The sequence below is a fragment of the Phyllobates terribilis genome, unplaced genomic scaffold (genome assembly GCF_046119375.1).
Source record: "Phyllobates terribilis strain yellow unplaced genomic scaffold, ASM4611937v1 Scaffold_13__5_contigs__length_258822181, whole genome shotgun sequence".
Lineage (NCBI taxonomy): Eukaryota > Metazoa > Chordata > Amphibia > Anura > Dendrobatidae > Phyllobates > Phyllobates terribilis.
The window spans coordinates 27,968,009-27,989,026 of NW_027362773.1; the positions used below are offsets into that span (position 1 = coordinate 27,968,009).

At 41.4% G+C, this 21,018-nt stretch overlaps 1 protein-coding gene across 2 annotated transcripts in view; it reads left to right on the forward strand.

Moving 5' to 3' along the window:
* The window catches only part of BEST1 (bestrophin 1), a 57,066-nt gene extending 41,921 nt beyond the window's left edge, over positions 1-15,145 (forward strand). For both annotated transcript variants that reach the window (XM_073659423.1, XM_073659424.1), the window contains exons 5-10: positions 587-741; positions 4,135-4,212; positions 5,173-5,325; positions 5,435-5,515; positions 7,677-7,828; positions 12,433-15,145. In XM_073659423.1, the coding sequence (XP_073515524.1) occupies positions 587-741; positions 4,135-4,212; positions 5,173-5,325; positions 5,435-5,515; positions 7,677-7,828; positions 12,433-13,336 (1,523 nt within the window). In that variant the 3' untranslated portion in view covers positions 13,337-15,145. The remainder of the gene's footprint in view (positions 1-586; positions 742-4,134; positions 4,213-5,172; positions 5,326-5,434; positions 5,516-7,676; positions 7,829-12,432) is intronic.
* Positions 15,146-21,018: the final 5,873 nt, after the last annotated feature.

Consider the following 21,018-nt stretch of genomic DNA (forward strand, 5'->3'; position numbering starts at 1 on the left):
GCACAGAAAACTGCAGGTTAACTGTCTCATACACAGTTTTATGGTTTATTTCACTTTGCACGAAACCTCTAACAGAGACATTCATGGAAATAACAGTTCACCAAACTTCAACCAAAAGGCCATCCAACTACACAAAACTTTTATTTCAGGATTTAGGCCAGAAAAAGGAGCACAGCACTTACAAGCTCCTTGCTATAGAGCTTCTAAGCGCTGCTCTGAAGTTGGCCACATCGCTGGATCCGCACTTCTCTGATGATGGTGCACAGATCTGGCCAGCAGTGCAACCGTGACACCGGTCCAAACTGTCAATCAGTTAGGAGGGCACCATAACCCGTCAAACAGAAACCGGGCAGGCAGAGGCGTATTGAAAAAAGGGTCATTGACTTATCGGGTAACTACCTACAATAGGTGACGCAAGATTTTTTTACCCTTGGAAAGTGATTTGTATACATATTGTTTGCACAAATCCATAAAACTCCAGACTTTAGTACTGCACTCATTTACTGCCAGGTATAGCTACACCTTGGTTGCATTGAGTCACTAGATTAAATATAGGTCTTAAAATGTTCCTTTTCGACCACCACAGGCTTCATGACACCAACTGAATATATGAAATTTGATGCAGTTTCTTCTCCCCACAACAAATTCTGGATTCCATGTGTTTGGTTTGCAAACTTAGCAGTAACAGCCCGGACAGAAGGGCGGATACGTGACAGCGTTATATTAACACTCATCCTCAAGGTAAGAGGTGAATTATGCACACCAGTACAGAAATATTTTTATTTTTTTGTTTTTAGCTTTAAGGCAAATATGAGGCCTCTTTAATGAAAATTAATTTTATCCAATTCTAAAGTGTTGGTTGTACTACTGTACCGTGCAAACGTTTTAGGCAGGTGTAAAAAAAAAAGCTAAAAAGAATGCTTTCAAACATAGGTGTTAATAGTTTATTTTTATCAACTATACAAAATGAATGAACAAAAGAGAAATATAAATCAAGTCAATATTTTTTGTGACCGCCCTTTACCTTCAAAACAGCATCAGTTGGTACTTGCCACTTGCACACAGTTTTTGAAGGCCCTCTGAAGAGAGGTTGTTCCAAACATCTTGGAGAACTAACCACAGATCTTCTGTGAATGTCACTTGTGCAAATCCTTCTGTCTCTTCATTTAATCCCAGACATACTCGATGATTTTGCGAACAGGGCTCTCTGAGGCCATATCATCACTTTCAGGGCTTCTTGATCTTCTTTATGGTTAAAATAATAATTAATGACATTGGCTGTATGTTTGGGATCTTTCTACTGCTGCAGAATAAATGTGGAGCCATTTAGACGCTTCTCTAATAGTATAACATGATGGATAAGTATCTGACTGTAAAGGGGTTTTCCCACGAACAGTAAATTTTAACATTTTAATCAACAGGACTTTGAATTATAATAAGTTCCACAATTGGATGTGTTTAAATAAAATGTTCCTGTGCTGAGATAATCTTATAAATGTGCCCTGCTGTGTACTGTGTAATGGCTGTGTCTGACCGTGCAGGAACATGGTCTGATTATACCACATCTCCTGGGCAGGGGAGGAAGCAAAAGAGTATACAGACATTACAGCAGGGGAACACAGCTGATTCTTTCTTTGAGGTAAAACATTGCTTAAAATCAGGCAGTGAAATGTTTTACCTCCCAAAAAGAATCAGCTGTAATGTCTGTATACTCTTTTGCATCCTCCCCTGCCCAGGAGATGTGGTATGATCAGACCATGTTCCTGTACGGTCAGACACAGCCATTACACAGTACACAGCAGGGGCACATTTATAAGATTATCTCAGCACAGGAACATTAATCTGCTGGTTAATAGCGTTCTGAACCTGTCTGGTGCCAGCAATTAGACTCCCTGCAGCTGGGAGAAAATGAACTTTATTCCTCCTGGTAACGTTTAGGTTTCAGTCACGGGGGTGGTGCTGGCGCAGGTTGAGTCACTTCTCTGTGTATAGTGAGCGGTGGCTGTAACTGCGCTCCTGGTACTGACTGAGAGCGGCTCAGCAGAGCGGTGACTGAACCCACCCGTGCCGCCCCGTGACCGAAACCTAAACAATACCGGGAAGAATAATATTCATTTCCTCCCAGCAGTGGGGGTCTAAGTGCAGGCGCCGGGCAGGTTTACAACGCTATTAACCTGCAGATTAACCCCAGATCTGCGGGTCAATAGCATTTTTCACATGACAGGTTCCTTTTAAATGGACACACCACACCCAGATCCTGTAGGAATCAATTAGGATTACGTAGGAAAAGGAAGACTACTGCTGGGATAATGGTACTGTCCGACAGATTACAGACACTTGTATTAATTCATTTATACAGCGCCAACATATTCCGCAGAATACAGAGATTTTCATCACTCACATTAATTCTCACAATTGAAATTTGATCAGTATGTTTATGACTATTATAACAGCAGGTTGTGTTCATGCTCTGATATTACACATATATTATGGGCAGCACAGTGGCTCAGTGATTAGCACTGCAGCTTTGCAGCATTAGGGTCCTGGGTTCAAATCCCACCAAGGACAACATCTGCAAGGAGTTTGTATGTTCTCATCGTGTTTGCGTGGGTTTCCTCCAGGTTCTCTGGTTTCCTCCCACACTCCAAAGACTGATAGGGAATGTAGATTGTGAGCCCCAATGGGGACAGCGATGATAATGTATGTAAAGCGCTGCGGAATATGTTGGTGTGACGCCTCCTTCGCTACTCGCTAGCCCACCCTGAGAGATGGGGGTACTCAGAACCGGGCCTCCAGGAGGAAGGTGGATGCAGTCGTGGCCTAGGCCTGGCCTGTGCCCAGGGTTGTCACAGTCAAAATTAAGGGCTAGGAGGGACGGTGGTAATCGAGTGGATTAAATGACTACGCCACCTACGGTTCCCGGTGACGGATACCGGCGCTGTTTCAGTCCACTGAGGCCGGTGTTACGGACAGCTAAGATGGGACGGCTCCCCGCAGGCGGAGCAGGCCTCAGGGCAGGATGAGTAGGGATTATGGTGGGTGCAGTGCCGCACAGTAAATAGCAGGCTTAAGTGGGGTGTGAAGTCATCCAGGGTTTTTACTCACATTCAGATGAACTTTAGCCGCAAAGTTTCCCTCTGCTCCTCGCGGCGTGCTGCGGCCACCAGGAAGGGGGTCCAGCACTTTCCAGATAGATCAGGAGCACCTGTCGAGACCCCTCTGGTGTGTGTTCCTCTCCTAGGTATGTTCTCCCACTAAGTCTTCACTTGACTGTTTGTGTGGTTAGAACTAGGTGCAAGGCCGGGTCCCTCTGGATAAAGCGCAGGTAGAGAGTTACAGGTGCTGTATGCCGCTCCGTCCGTATCCCCCCTGGGATCCACTAAGCCTCCGGCCTTCTCTGACTGAGACTTGAAGTGACAGAGTCAGATATTGGGGGCCGGTAGCCCTTTTGCAGCAGGAATCCCTCTGACTAGGCCAGAATAGTGGGGACAGGTGGCGTAAGCCGCTCCGTCTGCATCCCCCTTGGGATCCTTTTGCCTGCGGAGCTTGTCTCCTCAGCTCCAGGCCTTCTTAGGTAGGGACCTTGACCGGGTAGAGACAGACGTTAACTCTAGCCCGCTCCTCGCCTCAAGGCCAGAGGACGAGGACCGTGTATCTTCAATCAGCTGCAGGTTCACACAGAAAGCCACGTTCAGTGATGAAGATCACAATCAAAGACCATAAGCCCAAGATGGCCGTTTATTAAATATGAATTTTGTGGTGTAACCTCTAAGTGCGTCCTCCACCCTCTCCCACTACATGGTTCCCCCTATCTTTGGTTCCCCCAGTCTCCTCTTATCCCGGCTGGGGCAGCACCCTGGTGCATATAAGCCCCCCCTCAGGTGGGAGAGGTGTAGTGTTGAATGGATGGCTGAGTCCTGTGAGGTGCTCCACCCTTACCTCGGAGAGGAGATACCACACCTCGGTCTGAGGTGCAGTACCCCTGTGGTGACTGAACCCTCAGGGGCGCCACATTGGCACTATATAAAAATAAAGATTATTATTTATATTAGTCACAATGTAATTAATGTTACACTTGGATGAGTGACACCTGTTATTCTTCGTTCTTACATTGCCACCTGTTCCCTGTCTTAGGAGCTGAATTCTCTGCGCACCCAATGTGGACGGTTGTTTGGATATGACTGGATCAGCATCCCTCTGGTCTACACTCAGGTTTTTACTTTACCTCTACACTTTTACCTTTCTGTTACATCAGTCTTTAAACGGATTGTCCGGTGATATCCCGTTATCAGCTATGCTATGGATAAGTGATAACTTATAGATCGGTGCAAGTCCGACCACTGGGACCCGATCAGCACCGATCAGCAGAATGGAGAACTTTTATATCGGTTCAAAATGCAGCGGCAGATTAGATGCCCGACCTTTGCTTCACACATTCCCTATGGGGCTACTGGAATAAGACGAGCACAGTGCTCAGCAGGCCTATAGGGAATGAATGGAGCAGCGGTCGAGCATAGGTATAAGTTACCCGTTCAGCCTATCAGTGCGGGGTCCAGCGGTCAAACCCCCTCCAATAAATATGTTATTATCACCCTTCCTTTAGATCTTTTCACTGGAGAACCCTTTTAGTTTTGCAAATTTCATTTATTTCTCCAGTTGTAATATTGAACTGGAAGTAACAACCATGTTTTTCTAATCATTATAACTCATTATGTCAGGTTTTTTGCCACCCCATCTGAGAGCAGCATAATGTAGAGGCAGAGATCATGATTCCGCTGATGTATCACTTACTAAGCTGCTTGCTGTAGTTTTGATAAAATTCCTGTTTTCTCTGCTGCAGATCTAGCAGTTCTCTGAATGCTGAGCTGTGTATAACCCCGCCCACACCACTGATTGGCAGCTTTCTGTGTACACTGTGCATAGGCAGAAAGCAGCCAATCAGTGGTGGGCGCTAAGCTGGACTACATGGCAGCAGTCCAACTAGTCCTCTAGTGGTGACCTCCTGTTTATCAAAACTACAGCAAGTAGCCCAGTAAGTGACACATCACTGGAATCAGGATCTCTGTGTCTACTTTATGTTGCTCTCATATTAGGCAGGAAAAATCTGGTAACAGATTCCCTTAAATTTATCTAAATACTCATTTGATGCTTTTTTTTCTATTTTCTCCTTAGGTGGTCACAGTGGCTGTATACAGTTTTTTTCTGGCTTGCCTCATTGGCCGCCAGTTCCTGGACCCCCAGAGGGGATACCCTGGACATGACCTAGATCTCTACGTCCCAGTCTTTACCCTTTTACAATTCTTTTTCTATGCTGGCTGGTTAAAAGTATGTTTTTTTTGTACTCTGTACTAGTTCTACAAATAGAAAATGGCCCTAACAAATCTCCTTTTCTTAATGTGTTACACGACTATAATCACCTTTGTATATCCTCCAGGTGGCCGAGCAGTTAATTAACCCCTTTGGACAAGACGATGACGACTTTGAGACCAATTGGTTAATTGACAGAAATTTCCAGGTAACAAAAGTTAAGATGAGTCTATTGTAAAAGCCATTGGATAGAAAACATAAATGAGTAATCTGACCACTGACACTTGTGATATTTACATACAATGCATAGGATGCCCCCAAATTTTGATAGTTTACATTCTCATTAGGAGAACAGTGGTGACACAATCCCTATTTTTCCAAGCAAAATGGCGATGACTGCTGAAAAAGGAAGAGAAACTGGAAAGACCAAGTCGGCAGTCTAATTACAGAAGCATGGCAATGGTTGGAACATGTCCTTAAAGAGAATCTGTCTTTCAATCAACCCTCCTTAGTTGTCTATATGGGCATGCAGATTATAGAAAGCTGAATAAAATGATACCTTGATATCTGCGATCCGATGTCTTATTCCAGAGAAATCCATGTTTTTCTCAATATGTAACTGAGCTGTTAAGATCTATGGGCTGGACATAGATCTCCCCAGGAATCTGCATCCAGAGACTATTTTAATTGAAAGAGGCGTTAACAATGTGAGACATGTAATGGCTGACAGTCTGCTCTCCTGATCTACATGTCTCACACTGGTAACACTCCCTTTCATTTATAATAAGCTCTGGAGGCAGATTCTCAGGGAGATCTATGTCCGGCCCATAGATCTTAACAGCTCATTTACATATAAGAAAAATGTGGATTTCTCTTGAATAAGTCATCGGATCACAGATATCAATTTATCATTTTATTTACCTTTCTATGACTTACATGCCCATATATACAGCCAAGGAGGGTTGATCCTACAGATTTCCTTACATTGTTATACAAAATAGTATTCATTAAGTAGATCAGGTGAACGTGTTGTAGAAAAGCAAAGAAATAAGTATACAGGTGCATCTCACTAAATTAGAATATCATCAAAAAGTTAATTTATTTCAGTTCTTTAATACAAAAAGTGAAACTCATATATTATATAGAGTCATTACAAACAGAGTGATCTATTTCAAGTGTTTATTTCTGTTAGTGTTGATGATTATGGCTTACAGCCAATGAAAACACAAAAGTCATTATCTCAGTAAATTAAAATAATTAATAAAAAACACCAGCAAAGGCTTCCCAAGCGTTTAAAAAAGTCCCTTAGTCTGTTTCAGTAGGCTCCACAATCATGGGGAAGACTGCTGACTTGACAGATGTCCAGAAGGCAGTCATTGACACACTCAATGAGGTCCCAGAGTTCCAATTTTCATTTGGAAATCAAGGTCCCAGAGTCTGGAGGAAGAGTGGAGAGGCCACAATCCAAGCTGCTTGAGGTCTAGTGTGAAGTTTCCACAATCAGTGATGGTTTGGGGAGCCATGTCATCTGCTGGTGTAGGTCCACTATGTTTTATCAAGACCAAAGTCAGCGCAGCCGTCTACCAAGAAATTTTAGAGCACTTCATGCTTCAATCTGCCAACAAGCTTTTTGGAGATGGAAATGTCATTCTCCAGCAGGACTTGGCACCTGTCCACACTGCCAAAAGTAAAAAATACCTGGTTTACACACAACAGTATCACTGTGCTTGATTGGCCAGCAAACTTGCCTGACCTTAACCCCATAGAGAATCTATTATAGAGAGTCTATGGGGTATTGTCAAGAGGAAGATGAGAGACACCAGACCCAACAATGCAGACGAGCTGAAGGCTCCTATCAAAGCAACCTGGGCTTCCATAACACCTCAGCAGTGCCACAGGCTGATCGCCTCCATGCCAAGCCGCATTGATGCAGTAATTGATGCAAAAGGATCCCCGACCAAGTATTGAGTGCATTTACTGAACATACATTTCAGTAGGCCAACATTTCGGATTTAAAAAAAAATTTTCAAGCTGTTGTTATAAAGTATTCTAATTTACTGAGATGATGACTTTGTGTTTTCATTGTCTGTAAGCCATAATCATCAACATTAACAGAAATAAACACTTGAAATATATCACTCTTTTTGTAATGACTCTATAAAATATAAGAGTTTCACTTTTTGTATTGAAGAACTGAAATTAACTTTTTGATGATATTCTAATTTTGTGAGATGCACCTGTATGTCTATGGATGGGTATATAAAAGTGTACTATATACCCTGTAGCCTATAAGATTTCAAAGTAGCATCCTAAATTACTAATTCAGTCACATAACAATATTTTGATACTGCAACGCTCTCCTCCATCAGGTGTCTCTGCTAGCAGTGGATGAAATGCACCAAAATGCTCCTCCACTGGAAAAAGATGTATATTGGAATGATTCAGACGCTCAGCCCCCGTACACTGCGTCTACAGTGGAGACTCGGAGGCCATCATTCATGGGTTCTGCTTTTGATATAAGGTAAAGATATAGTGCCACAAGAATTAAAAACCTAAATTTAGTTAAACTTTACACACTGTAAGATTGTAAAAGATGTTGGTGATACTGAGATTCTAACATATACCCATCATGTAATGTTTTCAGATAAGGTCCCATAAGCTGCCACCAACTACTTAGCTACTCACAAAAAATATACACAAAATACACATTATTATTATACACCTAAAATGCCTCGCCCATGTCAGCAATACCATTCTCAGCCATGTTCACATACATTTTTTACACTCTAGTTACCATAAACACAAGCTTCCCTGCTGGGTCACTATGGATAAGCAGAAGTATCTGCAACTACGTCTAGGTGGACTATCGATTTACTCCCTAGTTCTTGTTAGTTCATAACAAGTGTTCTCCTGAGTGAACAAAATAAGCTTATTATATGTAGGTTACTACTTATTCAATAACCTCTGTTTCTGGACCCCAAACTAAACTGTTAAGCTGCCCCCCACCTACTGCGTAATAAATGGGCTGTTAGGCCCCCTATGGCATCTGTGCAACTGCTAATGCTTCACTCCCTATAGCTTCACACTTACTTCTGAACATGACAACTTTATAGTGCACGGTTATAAAGTTAGACCAATCCATTTGGAACATACTGCTTTCACTTCCTATGAAGCACCATACTTTTAGGAAATGTTCAATCACATAAGAGCAACCATTTGGAGGCTAGAAGTAGAGACATAGCTATTAGTGATGAGTGAGTATGTTCTGTTAACCCTTTCAGCGAGCATGCTCGGGTGTTTTCCGAGTATCTTCAGAGTGCTCGGGTGTTATGTTTTAGTCGCACTGTGTGCATGATTTGTGACTGCTTGACAGCTTTAATACATGTGAGGAATGCCTGTTTCTTAGGCATTCCTCACATGTATTAAAGCTGTCAAACAGTCACAAATCATGAGCACTGAGTGCCGAAAACATAACACCCGAGCACGCTGAAGATACTCGGCGAGCACACAAGCATTCTCGCCGAAAGAGTTAACAGAACATACTCGCTCACCACTAATAGCTATAGTAGGTGCAGGAGTTGCCTATGATGGCCCAAAAGGTCTCTTTGACTCATATAATATTATTAAAGACCTTATGGCCCATAAGCTTCAGGTTACACCACTGGCTGGCAGTATGTGGGGAACCAGCATTCATGTGATCCCAAAATATTTCAACATACAGTATTGTATATCTATCTATTTTATTGCAAAACAGATACAGTGGGAATGGAAACTATTCAGACCCCTTTAAATTTTTCACTCTTTGTTTCATTGCAGCCATTTGGTACATTCTTAAAAGTTCATTTTTTTCTCATTAAAGTACACTCTGCACCCCATCTTGACTGAAAAAACACAGAAATGTAGAAATTTTTGCAAATTTATTAAAAAGAAAAAATGAAATATCACATGGTCATAAGTATTCAGACCCTTTGCTCAGTATTGAGCAGAAGCCCCCTTTTGAGCTAGTACAGCCATGAGTCTTCTTGGGAATGATGCAACAAGTTTTTCACACCTGGATTTGGGGATCCTCTGTCATTCTTCCTTGCAGATCCTCTCCAGTTGTGTCAGGTTGGATGGTGAACGTTAGTGGACAGCCATTTTCAGGTCTCTCCAGAGATGCTCAATTGGGTTTAGGTCAGGGCTCTGGCTGGGCCAGTCAAGAATGGTCACAGAGTTGTTCTGAAGCCACTCCTTTGTTATTTTAGCTGTGTGCTTAGGGTCATTGTCTTGTTGGAAGGTGAATCTTTGGACAAGTCTGAGGTCCAGAGCACTCTGGAAGAGGTTTTCATCCAGGATATCTCTGTACTTGGGCACATTCATGTTTCCTTCAATTGTAACCAGTCGTCCTGTCCCTGCGGCTGAAAAACACCCCCATAGCATGATGCTGCCACCACCATGTTTCACTGTTGGGATTGTATTGGGCAGGTGATGAGCAGTGCCTGGTTTTCTCCACACATACCTCTTAGAATTATCGCCAAAAAGTTCTATCTTCATCTCATCAGACCAGAGAATATTATTTCTCATAATCTGGGAGTCCTTCATGTGTTTTTGAGCAAACTCTACGCGGGCTTTCATATTTCTTGCACTGAGGAGAGGCTTCCGTCGGGCCACTCTGCCATACAGGCCGACTGGTGGAGGGCTGCAGTGATAGTTGACTTTGTGGAACTTTCTCCCATCTCCCTACTGCATCTCTGGAGCTCAGCCACAGTGATCTTGGGGTTCTTTTTTACCTCTCTCACCAAGGCTCTTCTCCCACGATTGCTCAGTTTGGCTGGACAGCCAGGTCTAGGAAGACTTCTGGTGGTCCCAAACTTCTTCCATTTAAGGATTATGGAGGCCACTGTGCTCTTAGGAACCTTGAGTAATGCAGAAATGCTTTTATAACCTTGGCCATATCTGTGCCTTGCCACAATTCTGTCTCTGAGCTCCTTGGGCAGTTCCTTTGAGCTCATGATTCTCATTTGGTCTGACATGCACTGTGAGTTGTGAGGTTATTAAACACAGCTGGACTCCAATGAAGGAGTAGAACCATCTCAAGGATCATAAGGAAATGGACAGCATGTGACTTAAATATGAGTGTCTGAGTAAAGGGTCTGAATACTTATGACCATGTGATATTTTAGTTTTTCTTTTTAAATAAATTTGCAAAAACTTCTACATTTCTGTTTTTTTCTTCAGTCAAGATGGGATGCAGAGTGTTCTTTAATGAGAAAAAAAATGAACTTTTTAGAATTTACCAAATGGCTGCAATGAAACAAAGAGTGAAAAATTTAAAGGGGTCTGAATACTTTCCGTACCCACGGTATAATTACTTAACTCATTTCTTCCTTGGTCAATGATCCAAGAAGCTTAGTCACTAATATGTCAATGCAGATGAGAGAAACTCTAGAGGAACTATGGAATTTGAGTACCACACCTAGGATAAATTCAGATTCTATTATGCATATTATAACAATTAATTCTTTGGATGCTTTTATGGTGTATAAATAAAATAGAGATAAAAAAACAAAGAAAAAGACTGTAGAACTAAAATAGTACACTAATTATTGAGTAGGGATTAGTTATATATTAAAATAATTATATTTTCGTCATTTAAACATCTCTTAATTACTCATCCGAAAAAGTGCATTCTTTGTATAATTAGGAAAGAGAACATTTGCTAATTCTTTGTTCAATGAAAATTCGATCATATACATATAAAAGGAATAAAAATGTTCACCTATGTAACAATGCTGCCATGTGTATGTTAATATAAATAACAATATATCAAAGCAAATGAGGGTTAGACCACTGAGCTAATAGAAATAGCTGTACAAGTGTCTAGAGTAGACCACACTGATCAAATGATGGGCTGGGCATCATAACAATGTTGATATGGCTATATATTGGACTAGGGACTAGTCCAGTCTTCCTTGGCAGACAAAACTGGGCAGTCTTCACTTCTGTGGCTGGCATCCTGGGCGCGTCTTGCATTTACAAGTCACTAGTGGTCATGTAACGTTATGACGTGGACTGCCTTGGTCTAGCTGCCCCCGAGGAGCGGACTGGACAATGGACAAGGGCAGCCCAAATCTTTTTGCACAATTCAAAAGGCAGGTGCAGACGACCGTATGTTCTCCATTCAAGAAAATCTGGCCGATTACACTAATCACACTCTGATGAACCTCTGATAAAAGTATGATCATAATGTGATTCAATTTTCTCGGATATGGAGAATTAAAAAAAAAAGTTTCTCCATCTTCTCCATTCAGTCTGTCCATGAAAATCGGACCCCACTCAGATATCATCCGAGTGTGGTCCGAAGTTTTTCACAGACCTATAGACAGGAGTGCACGATCTGATTATTGGAGGCAAATTGTGCATGCTGTCATCTTTTTCTTTGGACCTTGGACCACTCGGTTAGAAGGAAAAATTGGACATGTGCATGGCCTCATTGATCTGAATGTGATCCGATGTTTTGATGGATCACATTCAGTCAAAACTATGGGCATCTGCACCAGGCCTAGTACCCACCCATGAAATTTTAACGTTTTCCTAATTTCTTAAGAATTGTAACGATCAGTATCGTGACTCTCCTAAACAATCTGGTTCCTATTCTAACAATTTAACAGCAGCCAAAAGATGACACTTTATCACCGATCTTCATACACACTAGTCAGTGTAAACATACTTTTAGTCAGCGACTACTAGTTGTTATTTCCTCCATTATACAAACCAATGTTCTAGCATTTAATAGATATTTTATATTTGCTACCCCAACTTTTTCTTCTACCATGCAACCATCAACATGCAAGGAATCTTCTAAAAAAGACTTCCCCTTTATCTAGCGTAATATACACCATGCTGATCACCCATTTGTCAGGTCAGCTCCATCATATACTGTATGCTGGTTTGGTGTACATCTTTGTAAGGACTTTCCCTCTAGAAGAACATTTTTTAATGACATTTTGGGTGGTCATCTCAAAGGGATTTCAAAAAAAACAGAACCACTGTGGCATTACAGAAATAAAACCACATAATTATCAAGTTATATTAGGATTTTTAGTATTTTACAGGACAAATTATTGTTCCATTTTTGCCTTCCAGTTTGCAAAAGGAGGATTTGGAGTTTCCACCTCTTGAGCAGATAAATGAGAATGAAGAGGCCAATCACTCTACCCCGTTGATTGGACCACTTGGGCGCCTACTGGGAGTTCATTCTCCAAGTCCACCTCGATCTAACTCACGACAGAGCTTGTTAATGAGAAGACAGAGCGGCATACCTCCAGGACTCCCACATTTTACACACCGAGACATAGGAAACAGGAGTGGAGAGGCCCTACGTGATCTAAATGTATTCATGTCTACCCCTTTCTATGAGAGACCAGGATTTTATAGCGCTCCTCAAACACCACTTAATGGAGGTCCAACATACTGTCCACGATTTCCTGCTCATGGAACTCCGAATCTTTGTCACACACAAAGAAGCAAGAAGATGGGAACATCTAATGAAATTGCAGATGAGACAACCAGTGTATCTCCTGGGTCTAAAGAGTGCTTTGTGTGGCCACTGGGAAGTATGGAGGAACAAGAGGAGGCCATTCTAGATAGTGTGGAGAGTACCCCCTCACTGAAAACGACCGACCAACCACTGCAGAGTCCTATACAGATACCTAGAAGATTACTCCGAGCCCACCGCTTATCTGCATTACTGCAAGAAAACCAGTCTCTGGCTTCACCCGATGCTCTTCATACCCCAGGACACAAGTCGTCACATCCAATTTTTTCATTCTCGCCTATGAACTCCCCAAATTTACAAAGGGCAACTTCCAAAATCTCTCATGGGCAGCCAGATGTAAACTGTGAAGGTGGAACTAAAGAACAGAATGGATCTCAGTTTCCTTCTCCAAAAGACTCTGGCATAAGTCTAACTGAGGGAGACTTTACTCAACTTATGGAAGTAATCATGGAGGCTGGGGAGCCGTGCCAGCAAGAAGACAAGAGTGGTTAATAAATAAATGAATATTGACCGAATAAGAAGGAAAAGTAGGAGATGCATAAACTGTAGATTCAGAGGCTTTGATTCAATTAGGCAGAAGAGGACGTTCTCCTTCCAGTCATAAGCCACAAGTAATCTTATTTTCCAGCAATGACTTCCTATGAAAGTCTTTAACCCTTTTATACTCAGAAGGTGCAAATAACATCATTGTAGAAAATATGAGACTTTTTGTAGAACAAAATCATTTTTGTTATACTAAAGAAATAACTATAGCTTCACTGTGTTCCAAAATGAATGCTGTAAATGAAATCAGAAAAAAAAAAATAGAACTGGGATACATCACTATCTGTGCCACAGACTGTCATTTAAAGGGAATCTGTCAGCAGTTTTTGAAATGTGATCTGTAAGCAGCATTATGTACAGGGACAGAGACCCTGATTCCAGTGATGTGTCACTTGCGGATCTGCATACTGTCATTTTGACACAATTATTATTTTCTCTGCTTCAGATCTAGCAGTGCTCTGAATGCTGAGCTCTGTATAACCCCGCCCCCACCACTGATTAGCAGCTGAGTAGTGATAATCTCCTGCGATAAAACACTGATTGTATTGAAGCAGCAACACACAACCTAGTAAGTGACACATCACTGGAATCAGGGTCTCAGTCCCTTCATCCTGCTGTTCTCAGATTACATAACAAAAATCTGGTGATAGATTCCCTTTAAAGGGTTAATTGCCACCTCAGTCTTTCATAACCGAGGCGGTAATAACTCTGCTCAGGCTCCGAGGCTATGGAAACATCCAAAGTGATTTATGGAAACGGCATAGCTCACCCGCCCTCGGCTGTTTCTGTAGTCCCACTTTTAGTGGTTGGAGCCTAATGGAGTTATTCCCATTACAGCCATAAAAGGAACAACCCTTAAGAGAAACCTTAACAAATAATAAAATATCCTATTTTTTTTTAAAACCGTTGACAATTAAACTATTTGCGTATTATTCATTATGACTATGAACAACTTCGGAGTCGTACAAAGACCCCCAAAAGAAGGGTCCTACACTACCTTAGTATACCTCAGTTTCCATAGAAATTCAACAGAAAAATAAAGTTGTACTATCCTTCTTATCATTGTTTTTAGGATAGAAGAAGCATGATTTGGACATTCATGTTCGACATATTGGTTCTATTCATATCTTCCATGGATTCAACACTGACCCATTACAGCCTATGGAGCTGCACACTTTTTTTTGTTTTTTGGACTTGGACTGAAAAAAAAAATGGATACATGACTGTTCTTGATCTGGAAAGGTAGGGATATCCAGAAGTTTTATTCAATTTTACACTTGAAATTTTTTATCCAAAGACATCTAGATATCCATACCTTTCCCTATTGCTACTATTGACGAGTGTTTTTTCGTCCTAGCCAGTAATTTGCTACATACGTCAACGTGGGGGGAGCTGGGTCACACTTTTTTATTCTCTGTTCTTGATCTGACTTGTGAATCAAAACTCGACCATTCAAGTGCAGGGGTCTAGCTAAAAAACAGATAGTTCTTGGATACTATCGAGAAAAACAGATGCCACACTGATGACGTAAAGCCCAAAAATGGATGAAAATTGGATCGAGCACACTGACAAAAAAATGCTCCTTTTTACACTGCATCAGACAGTTTTAAAAAGTTTATTGAAAGTGATCCCGACTAATCAAGACTGGCATTTTGGACCAGTTTGTGCCAATCTTGATGAACAGTGCACTCGAATAAGATGCACAAATTAAAATTTAAAGGGGTATTCCCATCTCCAAGATCCCATTGCAAAATATAGTAGGTGTAATAATAATATTAGCAAATACCTCCAATTAGAAATGTACTATAGTTTTTCTAATTCGCTGTGTCTCTTTCCTCATGTGCAGGCATTGCAGGACTTAGGTATCCGTGGTTACGACCACTAGCAATTAGATAACTAACTTTCACTATATCAGTGGTCGTAACCATGGATACCTAAAGTCCCGGACATGAGGAAAGAGACATGCCAAATCAGAAAAACTATACTACATTTCTAATTGGAGGTATTTACTAATATTATTATTACTATACCTACTACATTGCATTGGGAAGTTCTACTTTGATCCGCATTTCGGATCAGACTTGCCCATTATAAGACAATGGGTGTGCAAGAAACAGATCACATACATGTCATGAGTTTTACACTGATCCATTACAGTTATAAAGAAAAGAAACTGTATTTGACCTTTATTATTTATTAAATAGTTAAAAAAAAAATACATATGGATGTACAAATCGGCATACGGATACTATATACAGATGACAGTATGGATAAAAAAATCATATGTTTTTTTTCTGGATCAAAAACAGATGATTTTTCATATACTCGTCCTAACCTTGTCTACCGCTCCCAATATACGAACCTCAATCAAGGGGACGGTAATAGATTCTTCTGTGGGGGCGTTTGCTTTTTCCCCCTCTATAATGCTGCCCAATCATAAGAAAGCAGTGTTACACAGGGAGAAAAAAAAGCAAAGTCCACAGAGACGGTCAAAACAATTTGTTTTCAGCTGGAGCAGTGAAGAGCATTGTGCGTGTAGTGTTTGTCACATACAGCGGTGAGGACCTACTACAGGTATCAAGGAATAAGGAGATTGACGATATACCCCGATACCTATAGTAGGCCCAGAGCGATTTATGAACAATGAATGCAGTTTGTACTGTGAAATCTGCTGGCAAATCCCATTTAAAACTAGACCAGACAGAATAAAAATCATATGTTACCAGCTCTGGACAAGTGTAAACAGATCTATGGACAGTTACACTTTTTAGGGGTCACTCCCAGATACTGCAGATCAGCTCCTATTCAATTATCATAAATCAATATTATAAGCGAAGGGGAGAAACTGCCTCCTCCCCATTTATCAGTATCTTTTTTTTCCTGCACTGATCATTCACTCTTAAAATCTGCTCAAATCTGTCTACACATTGGTCTACAGTGAAGAATCAAATTGCATCAGCAGCCCACAGAAGTCAATGGGGACATTGGGGAGGGAGAGAGCTGGGGGGGGGAGCAGAGAGAAACAAACTGCAGCTTCTTAGTGGCTGGAGACAGCCTAGGGAGAGAAACAAAAGAAATATGATGGGCAGAAATAGGGTTAACACACATACACTTATGCGCACATTATCCACCATGTGCAGTTACAGCATATGTCACATTTATTTATTTATTTTATTCACTTATATAGCACCATTAATTCCACAGCGCTTTACAGACATTATCATTGCTGTCCCCATTGGGGCTCACAATCTACATTCCCTATCTGTATGTCTATGGAGTGTGGGAGGAAACCGGAGAACCCAGAGGAAACCCACGCAAACACGGGGAGAACATACAAACTCCTTGCAGATGTTGTCCTTGGTGGGTTTTGAAGCCAGGATCCCAGTGCTGCAAGGCTGCAGTGCTAACCACTGAGCCACCATACAGTGCTAACCACTGAGCCACTCTGCTGCCCTATGTATGTGGATTTGTTGCAGATTTTACAATATTCACTGCAAAAATTGAAATCCACTGAAAATCTGCAGCACAAACCAAAGTGCTGCATTTTTTAAATCTGCATTTCAGCTCAATTTTGGTTACAGATTTTCTGCAGTAGGTGTGATTTAGTAGAATTGCAGTTACTGTACTGCTACAGGCTGCAGCATACCAGTCCTGTCTGAGCCTACCCCAAGGCTCTCGCTAACCAGAAAAATGTTATATAGGCAATTCAGCATGGAGGAAGCTTACAGTTACAGAATCAGAATTGCAAAGATCTCACAGGTAAGAGAAGAGAACAAACTGGTTTATTACATAAAGAATCCAAAATGAACAATTTAAATGGACAAATCCGAGTAAATCAGAAGGTCAAAAATTAGAACAAACTGATGGACAGCACAATCAATCCATCAATCCATGTTGTATAGTAAAAAAGGGGAATTTATTTGTTCAATGAAAGATATAGATAGATATATATATATATATATATATATATATACACACACACATACAGTGGGGAAAATAAGTATTTGATACACTGCAGATTTTGCATGTTTTCCCACCTACAAAGAATGGAAGGTCTGTAATTTTTATCGTGGGTGCACTTCAACTGCGAGGGTCAGAATCTAAAAATAAAAACCAGAAAATCACATTGTATGATTTTTACATAATTAAATTGCATTTTATTGCATGAAATAAGTATTTGATCACCTACCAACCAGCAAGAATTCTGTCTCTCACAGATCTGTTAGTTTTTCTTTAAGAAGCCCTCCTACCCTGCACTCATTACCTGTATTAATTGCAGCTGTTTGAACTCGTTACCTGTATAAAAGACACCTGTCCACACGCTCAATCACACTCCAACCTCTCCACCATGGCCAAGACCAAATAGTTGTCTAAGGACACCAGGGATAAAATTGTAGACCTGCATAAGGCTTTGATGGGCTACAGCACAATAGGCAAGCAGCTTGGTGAGAAGGCAACAACTGTTGACGCAATTATTACAAAATGGAAGAGACATAAGATGACTGTCAATCTTCCTCAGTCCGGGACTCCATGCTAGATCTCGTCACGTGGGGTAAGGATGATTCTGAGAAAGGTCAGGAATCAGCCCAGAACTACTAGGGAGGAACTGGTCAATGACCTGAAGAGAGCTGGGACCAAAGTCTCAAACATTACCGTTAGTAACAGTACGCAGTCACGGATTAAAATCCTGCAGGGCATGCAAGGCCCCCCTTCTCACGCCTGCACATGTCCAGGCCAGTTTGAAGTTCGCAATGACCATCTGGATGATCCAGAGGAGTCATGGGAGAAGGTCATGTGGTCAGATGAGACCAAAATAGAACTCTTTGGTATCAACTCCACTCACCGCGTTTGGAGGAAGGATGAGTACAACCCAAAGAACACTGTCCAAACCGTGAAGCATGGTGGGGGAAACATGATACTTGGGGTGCTTTTCTGCAAAGGGGACAGGACAACTATATCGAAGGGAGGATGGATGGGGTTATGTATCGCAAGATTTTGCCCAACATCTTTCACTCAGTAAGATCATTGAAGAGGAGTAGTGGTTGGGTTTTCCAGCATGACAATGACCCGAAACACACAGCCTGGGCAACTAAGGAGTGTCTCCGTAAGAAGAATTTCAAGGTCCTGCAGTGGCCTAGCCAGTCTCCAGACCTGAACCTAATAGAAAATCTTTGGAGGGAGCTGAAACTCAATGTTGCCCAGCGACAGCCCCAAAACCTGAAAGATCTGGAGATCTGTATGGAGGAGTGGGCCAAAACCCCTGCTGCAGTGTGTGCAAACTTGGAAACGTCAGTAATTGCAAACAAAGGTTTCTCTACCAAATATTAAGTTCTGTTTTTCTATTGTATCAAATTATTTTCATTTTATAGCATGAAATGTATTTAAAAAAATAAAAAAATCATACAATGTGTTTTTTTTTTTTTCACACTGTCTCACAGGTGAAGTGTACCTACGATAAAAATTAGACTTCCATTCTTCGTAGGTGGGAAAACTTGCAAAATTGGCAGTGTAACAAATACTTTTTTTCCCCCCACTGTGTGTGCGAGCGTATATATATATATATATATATATATATATTTATATACACACACATACCTACATACATACACACACACGATATATGCATCGAAAAGTTTCAAATGTTAAATCTAAGTCATGTGGATATAGATGCAGATTTGCCGCTGTTGCTTTTCCTGTGTTAAGTAGGAAAAGTCGTCAAAAAACACATACATAATACACATCTTATCTGCTGCAAAACCTCATCATACACCACCTCAGCTGCTGCAGGACCTCATAACATCCTATAACCCACTCTTACTACAAAGTGATGTCAGTGAATGAGTGTTTGCTCATATACCCCCCTGTCCATTAGTGCTATGTGCATAGTTCTGATCCCTTCATTTCTACCAGTCACTTTCGTGAAGAGCACTGAACAGACTTTACTATCCACCAATGTTACAATTTTGATCTTCTAATCTCCAGTTAACGGCTCCACAATTTTGTGCTGTGTAATCTAAGGTAAGGGCTTATTTTTTACTTCACACTTTAGCAGGAACTTTGGACTCTGGTCATGTGACTCTGATGACATCACCATTCTTTCAGCACTTCTATGTTGCTGCCTGCTTATGATTGGTCAGCATCATGAAAGGAGGCTAAAGTACACACCCCTAAGTGAAGACTAACCCACTTAGACTTAAAGTATTGTCACCTATTAAGTTAACTAATATCTCCATGTGTCCAGCACATGAAACATTTGATGAAAGGTTCTGTAACTAGACTAATAGTGTGAGAATGTTGTAGCATTGCCCAGGAAGATCATTGGGACTTGGTGTTTTATCAGATGGGTGGAACGAATAGCCTTCCTTACTTTTTTATGTCCTGTTCAAGTCAAGCTTTGATTTAGGTGTGTTGTGTAGAGGAAGAATGTCTAGAAATGAGCATTGCTATAGTGTCTGGGGCAGAGAACACTAGAGATAGTTGTAGTAATCCAGGAGGATCTCCACCCTAATGCAGGGTTTGTTTGTAAGGTCTTCAAGGTGTAATTAGTGTGGGAATCTGAGGATGGCCTAGTGATTTGTGCTAAGAGCTCACTACTACAAGAATCATTTATTTTGAATGGCCAAGCGATGCCACTGGGCCTTTCCTTGGACCAAACAGTTAAGCAATTGTCATCTCTACAGTATTCATTTTCAAGATTGGGATTGTCCCTGTATTTTGATTAAGTTTGCATATAGGGCTTAGTTTTTTTTTTATGATTTGGTCTTGCACCACCACAGGTGTTGCCCAGAAGAGGGAAGTGTTGGGGGATTGGAGTCCTCTGTTGGATATTGTCATTTGTGTGATCTGTTCATTGGGATTTTAGCAAAGAGTAGAAATTAAGACATTTCATAAGTTGGGAGCTTCCAAATGACGTTTGAGGAGTATTTTAGGAGACAGCCATAGGATTTTGGGAGGAGAGAGGGGGGAAAAAACAAAAAACAACAAAACTGGGCACCATCTTCTGAAAACAGTTAAACTAGTGTTTGTGTGTTAAGAGTTAACACTTGGCAAAATGCTCATGCTGCTGGTGTTCATTCACGTGAATCCATAGATTTCTTCGGGAGAACCCGTTCTTCCGGTTGCAGAAGTATAATCTAATGTAAAGTGACAATAGCTGGTTTATCACAGTGCTTGCCTCGCCTTCTACAATAACCAAGGATTTTACTGCCTCTAAGGCAAACATGTATTGCATCCAGTGAGGCTGAGTTCACACGATGCGTATTTAATGCGTTTCCACGGCGTTTTTGCAGCTGCGGAAATGCATTAAAAACGCATGGTAGAAGGGCAGCAATGTTCCCCAATTGGAATCCGCATGTGCTGTGCCCATGATGCGGATTTTTCCGCAGCATGTCAAATAATTTTGCGTAAACACGGCGTTTTCGCCACCATTGACTTGCATTAGAACGCGCCAATTCCGCAAGACTGCATTTGTACTTGCGTTATTGGCACGTTCTAATGTGCGGATGGTACCCGGGTGTGGAGGAGAGGAGAGTCTCATCCGCTCCCAGGTACCATTAAAAAAGTTGTAAAACAAGAATAAAATAAAAAATATATACTTACCTTCTGTCGGCCCGCGCAGCGCTCCTGCTTGG